The sequence below is a fragment of the Chrysemys picta genome, chromosome 4 (genome assembly GCF_011386835.1).
Source record: "Chrysemys picta bellii isolate R12L10 chromosome 4, ASM1138683v2, whole genome shotgun sequence".
Taxonomy (NCBI): domain Eukaryota; kingdom Metazoa; phylum Chordata; order Testudines; family Emydidae; genus Chrysemys; species Chrysemys picta.
In genome coordinates, this window is record NC_088794.1 from 112,248,577 (window position 1) to 112,262,293 (window position 13,717).

The following is a 13,717-nucleotide window of genomic DNA, read 5'->3' on the forward strand; positions in this document are numbered from 1 at the left end:
CATGGGCTTTCCTATGGGACTCATCACTGTAGCATCAAAGTGCTTCACAAATGTTCCCACAACACTCTTGTGCGCTAAAATGTTATCCCCTCTGGAAAATGGGAAACTGAGGCACAGAGAGATTAAGGCTAAAACTATCAAGTATCCACTAACTTTGGGTGCCCAAATTGAGACCTTTAGCGTCTGATTTTTTTCAGAGTACTTACTATTTTTATACCCCCTTATATGTTCAAAGCACAGGACCCACTGACTCAGTTACAGCTGTGAGTGCTCCGCACTCCTGCAAATCAGGTCTTGGATGTTTCAAGTTGAACATCCAGAAAATGAGGAACGCACTGGGTATGCTTATGCTGCAGCTGGGGATGAGCCTCTCAGCCCAGGTCCAGACTTGTGGTAATGAGGTTTGCACTAGCATGCTAAAAATAATTGTATAGACCTTGCTTTGGGGTTGTGACTTGAGCTGGAGCTCGGGCTGTCAACCCCACCCTAGCTCCTAGGTTTGACAGCTCGAGCGCTACCCTGCTGGTGCTCAGTAAAGATTCCCTAGGGTGCTTTAATGTAGTACTGTTTCAAGTGGTGCTGTGTTGAAGTACACTGTCTACATGGAGCAGTTAAATCACACCTCAGTAGAGTGTACCCCACTGAGTAGATGATCCAGAAAAGGACCTCTATAATCTATTTGTTGATTGAGGAAAAACTTCTCCTCTGTGCTATGGAAGAAGCAAACCAAATATAAAGTGCAAATAGAGGTCCAGCATTACTTGCCTGGTGGCATAAGTAGCTGTCCTGGCTCACTCTCTTTTCATTTAAATGCTTTTTGCTCATGTAAAAGGAGATGCTAAAGCATCAAAAATCAATTCCCTAAGTGTGTGGTTTTCATTTGTTTTTTTATTGTAGGGAGGGCCACAGTCAGTGACAATACAATCTGTCAGATTCCCTTCTGGCATCCACTCCTCTTCTCTCCAACTCTTTTCATTTTGTTTTTGAGAACAGTTTAATTCTTATGAAAGGTGCCAGATTAATACACTGGAGATAAATTTAATCTTTGTTTACAAAACAGATCTAACACAAGTAGCAACAAGGCATTGTGGAGAAACTTACACTATGATTCTTTCTCAGCCCTGATCCAGGTTTGATATGGGGTGTGAGAGAATATTTCAGTCTCCTTGAAGATTTTGTTGAGATTGCTGCCATGTGTCAGTTGTGATGGTGGCCATCTTTGTAGGCCTTCAGACTGAAGGATAGACCACAGAAATTTAGTTGGGACAAAAGTAGCAAACCTTAGTGGTGTGGAATATACTAAGATGCATGTTCCCAAGCAAGGAAGATCATTCATGTTATAACTGAGAAATATAATATCCAGGACAAAAGTTTTTGGCCAACAGCAACTTGGAAAAACTGCAGCTAGGTTGTAGTGCTAACATGGGATGTTTATCCTCTTCCTAAATGGATATGATAACGTTCAGGCCCAGATACATGATCCTTAATTGCCTCTGAGCACATATCCAACACCCCTCTCCCCCCCCCCCCTTTTTTTTTTTTTTTTTTTGGGCAAATTGTTATTTTGCAGTAAGTTATCTTGTTTGGGGAAGAAGTGGTGGGAAAACTTATCAGTGCTACTTTACTTCGTTACTTTTCAACACAGATGGGCAAGCATCTCCAGAAAATAGTTTGAGGACAGAGCCAAGTGGAAATGGAACTAAAGACCATCCCAGTTTTAGTGTAAGTAATGGATGAACAAAAACTTGGAAAACTTATTTTCCAACAAACTGTTTTTGTGCAAGGATATTTTTTTAATCTAGTTCGTTCTAACATTTTTAAGGTAAGGTTTTTTTTTGTATATACTAGATCAGTTATGTTCCGGTTTGTTCCTCTTTTATCACTTTAAAAAGACACACATCTGTGTATAGATTGTGATAGCACCCACAATGTATCTAAGCACATATATGACAACAGTCCCTGTCCCAAATTAATTGACCATCTGAAAAACTAAAAAGACAAAAGGATGTGAGGAAGGGGATACAACATATAGTGATCAGGGTGATAGCTTGTGCACACTCATTTCCCCCCCCCCCCCCCCAACTGCATTCTGTGAGATTAACGGGCAGAGCCAGGAATAGAACCCAGGCTTTGTAGCTCAGGCCTCAGGATACAGGAGACCTCTTTCGGAAAGCTAATTTACCAGTTTGATTTTTTTTGTTACAGAATTTCCTAAATGTGTCTGATCAATCACTTGCCTCTGAAAGTGAAGCAATTGGATCAGGGTTTGCCCCCCCACCACTCCCTCCTGTGAGAGCTCCTCTGCTGCCAGTGGATCCTAGAGGAGCTTTTATTAGAAGAGGACCTCCTTTCCCCCCTCCTCCTCCTATTGGCATGTATGGACCTCGTGAATATTTTCCAAGGGATTTTGCTGGTCTACAACATCCTTCAGGGGCAAGTATGTAATTTCTCTTTGCATTTGTTTTCTTAATTAGTTTAAATTCCCTAAAACTACCATCCTCAAGGTGTATATGTAAATTATGTTCCTGAGCTTACTGTATTTAACCAAGACCTCTTTTGGTGTTGGTACAATCTTTCTTGTTCTGGGCACCCTCTTTTCCTCTCCTCCAAATCAAGCTAAGGTGAAGGGCATGACAAAGTAGCTAGTTTTTCATAAAGATACAGTTAGGACTTCAATTTTATCCCAAATCTATCCATCCTAAGATTTACAAATAGTGATTTTACAGGTTAAGGAAACTAGGCCAGAGGCTCTAGCCCATCCGTTTCCCAGCAGGCGTAGAGCTGGTATAACCAGTTCCTATGCCAGCACCCCCTCAGCACAGACAAGCTGTTTGGTGGGAGGAGGCGGGGGGGGGTATTGGCGGAGTGCACTGCACTCTAACTGTTGAGGCTCCCCCTCCCTCCCTGCACTTCCCGATCAGCTGTTTTGTGGTGTGCAGGAAGCTCTGGGAGGGGGTGGAGTGGGGGCAGGGCCTGTGGCAGAGCCAGGGGTTGAGCAGTGAGCACTCCCCAGCACACTGGAAAGGAGCCGCATATTCACTTCTGAAGAGCTGCATGTGGCTCTGGACCTGCAGGTTGGCCACCCCTGCACTATAGTTTCTTTATCTACTTACACTAGCTCTTCACTTTTAACAATATTTACAAGCCATTAGACAGCAATGTGAACGAAATCACGCGCCAGCTTTAGTTTTGAACTGGAAGCTATGTAAATGAAAAGTTAAATCTTCCACAACTGGATAGCTAAAATAAAAGCTAAAGGAAATAAACTGTTATCCTGTCAAGTTCTAGTCTTCTACAATACACAGGTGACATAGGTGTTTAGAATCTACCAAATTAAGTACAGACCAAGAATAGTAGAGAAGATCTGAAGGGATGTGGGCACTTGATAATTCAGTAAGGGCAATAGGAAAATGCCTCACCACCATGACAGGAAGGCTGAGTGCTAGTATAATGCTGCTGTTTCTGTTTCTCTATTTCCACTGCTCAGAAGACCCTGTAATGGGCAAACCACTAACTGCCCCCAGACTGAAATGAGGGCTTGTCTTTGCCTCTATTAAGACTCAACCTATTTCATTGGCCTACCTATGAAGTAGAATTGAGTATTGCTCACTGTAAGATACTAATTCTACTTAATGCACAAGATTGTTCTGATGTGGTAGCCTCTTTGGTGACAGAACTGTGGCAGGAGAGGAGAAGCATTGTTTGGAATTTTGACAAGTTCTAGCCTCTGAAGGCTGGTCTACACTATACAGTAAGGTTGACATAAGTCATCTTATGTCTACCCAATGAGGTCAGTGTCTATACTACAGCCTTCCTCCACCGACAAAACTTCACCTCAACAAGAGGCGTGGGGCTTACGTCAAAGTAGTTAAGGTGATGCAGTGTCTGTGTAGACACCACATCTTACATCGCCTGTTGGCTGTCTCGTCAATTTCACAGAAGAAAGCTGGGCAGCTAGAGCCCAGCTGTCCCCTGCTCTGCTGCCTGCCCTCCCTCCAAGCCATGAAATTGATAAGCCAGCCTGGCTCCTGGCAGGGAGAAGGAGGGGGTTGAAAAGCTGGACCCTGTTCCCCTGGGGTGAGAGGCCCCAGGAAGCAGGGGAGGGAACCCCACCAGGAGCCTATGGGGCAGCCAGGCTCCCAGTAGGGAGCTGAGAGACCAGCCTCTCAGCTTCCCACACTGCCAATCTTAGGTTGGTGGAAGCACTCCTGGTGAGGACACACTTACTGCCGTGGCTGTATATCATAATATAGGTCAACTTACATTTCTAGTGTAGACATTCCCATAGCACATCTGTGTACTGAGGGTAAGTGGAACAGAGTTTGACCAATGCCTCTCAGAGTTGACAAAAGCATCAGGTCACTTAATACTTGCTAATAAGAGGATGGAGATCAGCTTTCCTCAAACAAGCTTCCATGCTCAAGCCACTATCTCACTCAAATGATCCCACATACCCCAAGCAGGCTCTGCAAAAGGCAATAAAATCTCATGATCAAATGTATTGGTGCAATTTAAAAATATATGGGCCCAGGGACAGTTGTGTTGTACACACTTTATAAATTCATATACTAGCTCTGTAGGAGGGACAAGATAGTGCCAGAGCTGAGTGCAGCACAACTTTTATAGTGAGATGATGAGAGTTTGATCTTCACTTTTGACAAAAACATTTAAGGATATTTTTAAAAGGCCTTAAGGGACTACTTACTTAAGCTTTTGTTGGTAGAAAATGGAAAAAAAAAAACCCAACATCCTCAAACTTTTAAAAGGGCTGATGTGGGGCTTTATAAACAAAATCCTTAAATAATGTACTGTAATAAAGTCCCTGTTAACAACCATCACAGTTGTTCATACTCCACTGATTGTCTCTTCCAGAAACACAGGCCTTTACAAATTGAGTAAAAGGAGAACCTTGCAGAATGCCATACCTCACATACATATGACTATTTGAGATGGCAGTGGCATACACATACCTATGTTAGCCCTCATTATATTGCAGTACCCTGTAATTAGATACCATTGAGAGGTGTAATAAGATGGTTTGGTGCATCTTCCACCTCTCTTCCCATCCTAGACTATAGCATTGGGAATTTCTTAACACCTAGTACAAGTCTTGGGTTTTCTGGCATCACATCTTTTTGGTTGTTTACAGACACAGGCCACTGTTAAGTTGTAAATTATTAAACTGCTAGAAGATTGATTGGCACAGTGAGAAGAGAGTAGCCAATACCCAGTCTGTATTTTTTGGGGTATAATGAAGCTTTAAAAATGTAACTCGCTAAATACTTTAATATCTTTAAACAGTGAGAAATCCATTTCCACTGAGGCCTTTTTCTCAATATCCACCACAAAGAGCGGGATCTTTTCCACCTCCTCTGCCTTCACTTGAAAATAGGAGTGAGCCTCCTGGGTTAATTCATCAATCAAATACTCCAGCTACAGGACATCCAGAGCCACAGCAAGACACCTGATACTGTTGTCTGACATCTTGGTAATTAGCCTGCTGTACTGTTTCTATACCTGTAAAATCATCTTCAGTAAGTAACTTCGGTTACTTAAGGGATTCTATATAAATACTTTGCTCAAATTGAAGCTTAATAGAATAATTCTCAAGATACTGTTTTGTAAATAAGGATAAATTAAATGGCCTCCATTGTACAGTAGTCATATTTTAAATTAAGTATTTTTAATTTGAGTCACCTGTTCTGAAGGTGTACAAAACTAAACTAGAGTAACATTGAGAACTGTCCAGCTATTGTGTGTCAGCTGCATAGGAAAACTCTGCATGCTAAGAGCTGTGCTTGCTGTAGGAGTAAGACAAAATGTGAAAATAAATGTTTCAATTAATAAAATACAGTCACTAAAAACTTGTGTGGTGGTAATGTTAAGCAAACTGTTCAATTTCTGTATAAACTATTTCTGACTCTCTCTTCTCCAATCAACTCTTAACATGTGAACCTACTGCAATGCTTGTAGTCTCTAAAGTTTCAGTTGTTAAATTGCCCAAAACCATTCAGCTCAAATGATTTGTATTAGTTTACAATACTACACTAGACAAGTATAAATTTCACTTGAATGCAATTATGCATTTATATTGTTTAGCTTACCCATTGAGAGAAGAAAAACTGAAAGGGAAGAGGGACTTAAGCCATTCTCCATGCTTGACACTGAGTGGAGTAAAGACAAGTGATATGTCAGTGACCTGTTACAAACATGTTTGTTGAAAGCAAGACCTGGTGCACGAAGGCAAGCTGAACTTACCATGACTGCTTTGCTTCTGTTTTGAAAAATGTGGGAGTTTTAATTATGAAATTGGTACACTTTCTCTAGTGTAAGTTCCATTTACACTTAGTTTGAGAACTAAAACTGTAGGGAGAGGGGGTGGAATCCATGAGGCTAATAAGGCACCTAACTTGTTTTTAGGTACTGTTGTGAGCCACAAAAATCCCACTCAGCTGCTGCCTAATGCTGTAGGAACCTATGCTCATTCAATGCTTAAGTTTCTTCTCCCCCTGCCTTCCCCTCTCTGGGCATGCACACTGCAGCTTCCCTCTAGGCACCTGGGTGTTTATCTCCTGCCTGAGCATGCACACTACTGATTTGAGGTAAGCAGCCAGCTACCTTAGTTCTACTTACTGCTGCCAAGAGGGACTCTCAAACTAGGAAAGAGAGAGATGTTCAGCTATCTGCAAGGGTGGTGGGGGGGAAGAAAGGGGCAGAGGACCACCTACCGTACAATCTTTACCTTACCTGATAGGGTTAGCACACATCCCTCTCATAGGTATCTCCCACTGGTTCACATGCTGGTTTTGTGGATCACACCATTGTTCCTGTGATTTTCTAGGTGCCATGCTATTAACTGTTGCAACAGCACTTCATGGTTTACACCCAAAAGACTTTTGTAGTGACAGCTTAAGTGCACTACAGAACTGTCAGTAGTGAAGGCAGGTTCATGGGGAGGTTGGGATACATGCATTAGCAGAAACATTCAGTAGTGAACTAGTTAATACTGAAATTTTAAATTGTCATTTCCCCCACTGCAGTAAGTGGGGCAATTCTTCCCTCCCAAGCTTACGGTTTCAGGTGGGTTACAGGCTCAGGAAGACCAGACTCAGTTCATGTTTCCATTGTTTTTGCATTCAAAGGCTGGAATTATTTTTAAATTAAAATATTAGGACAGCTTTGCATCACTGGGTGGATTCAACAGCTCATAGGAGGCCTAAGTTACAAACAAACTGATTGTATTGGGGAAGGGGCATGTGATGATCAAAATTCTGAGCAATCTTCCTCCATTTAATTTACCAGAAAGCCAGACTGCTCTGGCTGGATGCTTCATGAAACAAGCATGTGCAAAAAAGATTCACCAGTGCTGTATGTATACTAGGGCAGTGTGCCAGTTTGAAAAGAGTAACAACTATAGGCCCAGTAAAGGTGGTGTCAAATATGCTGGATCCTGTGGATCTTTAGGGGCAAAGGAGACAGCAGCAATAGTAAGGAAAAGTGTTCAAGTGAAAATCTAATGAGAATGGACAAAGTGGGCCTAGGACCACTTGAACATGGATTGAGCTAAATTAAAAAATTTGGGATTAGTAAATGGCAAGAGGTTTCTTTAAAAACATTGCTACTATACAAGCGAGCACAGGCTGACATGATAAGGCCATAGCTAGTGTAGGCAGGGGTGCACCCCATTTCAAATGACTAGTGGTGCTTGCTTCTACTTAAGAGTAGGCAGGAACCTGCAGGTAGAGGCACTGCCTACTGTTCTAAATCAATAAAATATGTGGGTAGGGTAGTTGTCTGAATCAAGTGCTAGCTGGGGCAGGATCACTTGAAATTGATTCAGTATGTTACTAGGAAGCCTCTGAAGTCTTAATTGTGCCCACCCTTTGTGGAACCTCTACTTGTGCTTACAGAGAGGCCTATGGCCTGGGAAAGTGGTCCTGGCTGTTGACAGTTGATAAATGAGTAATGCAGCTCACTGATGCACTTGATTGCACATGGGAGCTAGTCTTAAGAGAGGGCCACCATGTTCTATGCTGTACTGATAGTTGCTGTAGGTTAAACAGCTATTCTTGAACCTATCCTGACATTCCAGTCCCCATGGGCTACTCTTTTTTTTGCATATGTTTAAATTAGAAGACTGGACCTTAGGCTGTTCATCTACTCAATCACCTCTGAGCTAGAAGATGTATTTCATAGGAAGTCAGTGCTGTATCATGTAATTAAAATCATATGCAGTTGCTGCCACTATGATTGGGACTCTAACAATCCCTTTGGCTAGTAGTTTGTCACAGTGGGTATTCAGGAAACGTTTTATTTGAATCAAGCAATATCATCATGGGAATCACTCTTGGAGCTAAAGGTTGCCCCATCTTACATGCTTTTGAAGTGTCCCAAGGTCTAGATATGAGGAAGATGCATAGTTAGTATGACAACACCCATTTTTTCATGGTGTGTGTATCACTGCATGCATCCGATGAAGTGGCTTTTAGGTGCCACGAAAGCTTATGCTCAAATAAATTTGTTAGTCTCTAAGGTGCCACAAGTACTCCTCATTCTCTTGGACAATGCAAACCTCGCTTCTAGAGCAGCATATGGGAAACTTAGTTAGGCCAAGGCAATTTGTTAGCTCAGCCTCTGGTATACTTTAAACTTTAGAAATGTATAATCTCACACCGATGCAGTTATCCCCTTCTTGCTCACCTTTGGTTAGTTATGCTGTAGCATACTGAATGTAAGCAGCAACAACAACAAAAAATCAGCCAAGTGTCTATTTAAAAATGGAGTAGAGAATAATTCAACTACATTTTCTCATTGTCCTTTAAAAACCTTTGACTGAAAAAAAAAATATCTTCAACCTTAACATACATATAAAAATTAGTAAGTAATGCTGAAGCCTGATATAGAGCGGCTACCACAACCCCTCCTTAAAAACACCAAACCCAAACACACCCATCCAAAGACCAAAAGAGCACTTAGAAAATAGTCTTCTCTAATTACCAAGATCTCCCATTATACCTTCCCATCCTCTCCTCCCAGAGCTTGATACCAGCTGCAAACCCTTTACAACTCAACTCTGCTACTTCCCCCAACAGCCACATTCTTTTATATTCTGCCTTCCACCCCAAGCATCCAATCCTGACTTCAATGTATTTAAGTTGCTAAAAACTATTAATCTGGAAGTTAACCACATGGAGGGTTTATGCAGGAATCATTCAGAAAATCAGTTTCTCGCAGTGTACATTAGAAAAGGGACATGCCACTTTGGAATTTGAAACTTTTTAGAACTCAGTTCTTGTTAATTCTGAGAATGCCTGGTGTCCTACAGAAATGACTTTTGGGCATGCTCAAGAACACCTCCACCAAAACTTCACAGGCCCCCATTTTGTCTATCCTTTATTACCTGATCAGTTTCAGAGTTCTAGCTGTGATTACTGGCTATCATTCTACAGTAGAACCTCAGAATTATGAACACCCAGTTATGAACTGAATTTGACCAGTCAACCATACACCTCATTTGGAGCTGGAAATACACAATCAGGCAGCAGAGACAAAAAAAGCAAGTACAGTACAGAGCTGTGTTCAACTAATAAAAAAAGAACTTGTTTCTGTGCTTGTTTCATTTAAATTAAGACGGTTAAAAAGCAGCATTTTTCTTCTGCACAGTCAAGTTTCAAAGCTGCATTAAGTCAATGTTCAGTTGTAAACTTTTGAAAGAACCATATGAACCACCTCCATTCCCGAGGGGTTCATAACTCAGATTCTACTGTACTATAAAACCAAAGGCGGGGGGGGGGGGGGGGGAGGGGGAAGTGGAGAAAGAAGCACACTATATCAAAACTAATGAATCTGAGTTTACACCCATTGTTAAATACAAAGCCACACGCAGAGGCTATAGCTTCTGCTAACTTAATTGGTCCTAGCTTGCTAGAGCAAGTCTGCTTTTGACTATTCCATAAAGATGAACAAAGGGGAAAATTAAAAGTATTTTTCCACTTAAAGAGATTTTCCCCAAAGTTTTGCTTGCACAACACCAGCAACTTTTTTAGAAACAAATTTAAATCACCTCAGATTTGTATAAGGGAAGACCATACACATTAATGCCACATGGTTAATTTTAGATATTCCTGAGAAGTGAGAATTGTCCATATCCAAATTATCTGGACATTTCTGTTACAGCAAACTTGGTATCAGTACCTGCTAACTAGTGACCACCACACTTTACACAGTAGAAGAATGCAAAATCATTTTAACTCGGTTGGAGAACTTTAGAGCCCAATCTAACCCCACTGAGCTGAAGTTCCTAAAGCTTTGAGACCCAAACTTAGAGCACAGATGTTGGGTAAACCTCACTCCTTTGCAAAATCCTTAGTGGGACTTTCTACCATCATGAAACTATTATCTTACAATACCATTCCTAGCAACCTCTGTGACTGTAGAAATATATTTTCTACAAGGGGGTAGTGGGGGAGGGAAGTCATGATTTTTAAAAAAAATCAGATAACATTTCCAAGTTCTAGTACTTCACTTTCTTCCCATTTTATAGTCTTAAATTGGGAAAGGATACTTTGCACTTTTTTAGTTTCCTCATTATTTAAAGTCTGTTTCTACTGAACAGAGTTTCTGAGAAGTTTCACACTTAAAACACTCACCTATGGCAAGGCAGACAAGTCCAGGGCTCCATTAATAGCCTTACCATGAGAATACAAAACACAAAACTGATGAGCAAAGAGCCTGTGATACATTTGCAACCACCCCCACATTTCAATACAATGAGCTGCCATGAGTCAAGAAAGATGAAATGTTTTCACTAACCTATTTGCTCCTCCATCAGGGTTTGAAGTCAATCCTCCCAAGGGTAAGATTTTCAAACTCTGAAACCTAAACAACTTCATAGCACAACTTTAGGCTCCTGCATACACCTACTGATTTTTTTTTGGGGGGGGGGGGGGGGAGTTCTAACTGTATTGAACATCTAAACTTTTCATGGTTAACAATGAAGCAATTTTATTTTTCAGTGACAGCTTTTATGATACTAAAAAGTTTAATAAACAATTCTAGCCCCTATGCTGCAAACACTTTTTGTGCTTAAATGTAAGGATACACTGAAGTCAATAAGAGCAAAGTTCTGCATCAGTGTTTGCAGGATCAAAGGCTTATAAGCAAAATATTTTTGGAAAGTTAACTCTTTAGTAAGGTTCAGATAAGATACCCCACCAGTAATGGCATTTTAAACTCCCCACCCAGCATTTATAGTTTAGTTCATTATAAATTTAAATCTAAAGTTACAATAGCACACATTTTCAAATTAATTTTATAGTAGCTCAACCTTTTTTGTTTTTTAAACAGAAAAATTCAAATTCTTCCACTTTGATACCCACACTCCGTTTATTAGATTATAAATATGAAGCTATTACTCTGATTTACACTTATGGAAACTAGGAGAGCTAGATCATGTATATTTCCCTAGCATTGTCCAAACTACAAGGTATTTTAATAACACTTTATCCACATTCCTTATTGAATTTTCCAATTTGGAGGAATCTAAGATTTGCAATATCAGTTCAGACTAATCATGTTTCCCCTAGGGTGCAACATTCCACACATGTTCAGAGGTTAAATAACGATGATTACTGATCAAAGGAAGATCTGTAAAATTCAAATACAATTGTGTAAGTAGATATCCATTATCAAAATGTACTTCAACTGTACATGATTATTTTAAGTTTAAATATTCTAGCTATTTATGTACAAACCTTTAAAAAACACAGAATTGGTAGGTAAGGTCCCATGAGAAGAACATCTAAGGGAAAAAGGAATTCAGGAGAGCTGGCAGTTTCCAAGGAGACAATATTAAAAGGCAAAACTGAACTATTCTCATGGAAAAGAAAGATAGGAAGAATAGGAAGAGGCCAACATGGCTCCACCAGGAGCTCTTTAATAACCTGAAAATCAAAAAGGAAACATACAAAAATGGAAACATGGTCAAACTGATATGGAGGAGTACAAAAAGAACAGCACAAATATGTAGGGACAAAATCAGAAAGGCTAAGGCACAAAATGAGTTTTATACTGGGAAAGGGACATAAAAGGCAATGAGACTTCATTCTTTAAATACATGAAGAGCAAGAGAAAGACAAGGAAAGTGCAGGTCCTCTATGTAGGTGGGAAGGAGAGCTAATAACTGATGACATCAAGAAAGCAGAGGTGCTTCAATTCCTATTTTGCTTTAGTCTTCACTAAAAAGGTTAATAATGCCTGGATGACAAGATACTCAACACAATTACTATTGACAACCAGGGGGAAGGAATACAAGCCAAAGTAGGGGAAGAACAGGTTAAAGAATATTTAGATAAATTAGATGCATTTAAATCAGCAGGGCAAGATGAAATTCATCGTAGGGTACTTAAGGAACTAGCTGAAGCAATCTCTGAGCCAGTAGCAATGATGTCTGAGAACTCCTAGAGGACTGGAGAACTGACGGGCAACCTGATAGTCTTCCAATATGTTAAGGGCTGTTAAAGAGGATGGTCATCAATTGTTTTCCAGGTCTATAGAAGGTAGGACAAGTAGTAACTGGCTTAATCTGCAGCAAGGGAGATTTAGGTTCTATATTAGGGAAAACTTTCTAACTATAAGGGTAGTTAAGCTCTGGAATAGGCTTCCGGGGGGGGGGGGGGTGTCTTGGAGTCCCCACCACTAGAAGCTTCTAAAACAAGTTGGACAAACACCTGTCAGGGATGGTCTAGTTTTAGTTGGTCCTGCCACAGCACAAGGGGCTGGACTTGACTTCTTTCCAGTCCTACATCTCTATGATTCCAATAGTTAAGAGAAAGAACATGCATTCCTTTGCATTAGTCGAGAAAATGAACCATTTGTTCTGCTGTTCTAGGTCATTCTTACCCTTAAGTCTGGGAAATTGGTTAAAAGCAAACAAAAGGAATGGTTTAGAAAGAGAAACAATATTTGCCACTAGTTTTAAGAACAAACAAATTTGATGCAGAGTAGCACCTCTCTCTAGGGCTTACAATCTAGTCGCACAAAACACTGGATATTAACATGGTTGGGGATTTTGTTTGTTTTTTAAGCAAAGGAACACTTATCCTCTTCATTAAGTTCTACTTGATCTTAGCTTCATCCTGGACAACTGGAGACTTTAACCTTAAATTTTAGTTAAATAATGGTAGCACCCCTTCTACTGCAAGCCGCTTTATAGGCAGTACTGGGCTTACACCCTAACTGAGTCCTGGATCTGAACCCACAATACTAGTGCTCAAAGGCAATAGAGTCATAATGACACTTGTGCATTTCTGCCTTTCATCTGAGGTTACTGTAATAAAACAGGCTATAGTTCTGTTTCCCCTCTCACCTCTACTACGCACACCTAAAGCAACTTTCCTTTTCAAAAGAGGATGGGTTAAATTGTTTTGTAGACTTAATAAAAGAAATTAAGGAGACCCTGTAACACATGTTAGTAAGCAGCATGGTTTATATGATTAGTAGTAGTTTGTTATCCTAAACTTTCATCTTCAATAATCAGGATTAAACTAATATTTGGCACACAAGCACACTGTAAACAGCCACTTGACAGTTCTCATGGCAGAGCTAGTCACTGCTATGGTGTGGCAGTTCTTTATACCAGTTTACCAAACGTGCAATTTTCATCCACAATATGTAATTAGATTGATAAAAATAGATAAAATGTCAAACTGAAGCATTG

The 13,717-nt window shown here is 40.4% G+C and overlaps 1 protein-coding gene across 50 annotated transcripts in view; it reads left to right on the top strand.

Moving 5' to 3' along the window:
- MIA2 (MIA SH3 domain ER export factor 2) overlaps window positions 1-5,864 on the top strand; it is a 60,380-nt gene extending 54,516 nt beyond the window's left edge. For 20 of the 50 annotated variants that reach the window (XM_005301552.4, XM_005301554.4, XM_065595476.1 and 17 more), the window contains 3 exons: window positions 1,646-1,722; window positions 2,206-2,437; window positions 5,302-5,864. In XM_005301552.4, the coding sequence (XP_005301609.3) occupies window positions 1,646-1,722; window positions 2,206-2,437; window positions 5,302-5,468 (476 nt within the window). In that variant the 3' untranslated portion in view covers window positions 5,469-5,864. Of the gene's footprint in view, window positions 1-235; window positions 394-1,645; window positions 1,723-2,205; window positions 2,438-5,301 lie in introns of all 50 variants that reach the window. The other 30 variants (XM_042858495.2, XM_042858498.2, XM_042858496.2 and 27 more) reach the window with 3 other exon arrangements.
- Window positions 5,865-13,717: the final 7,853 nt, after the last annotated feature.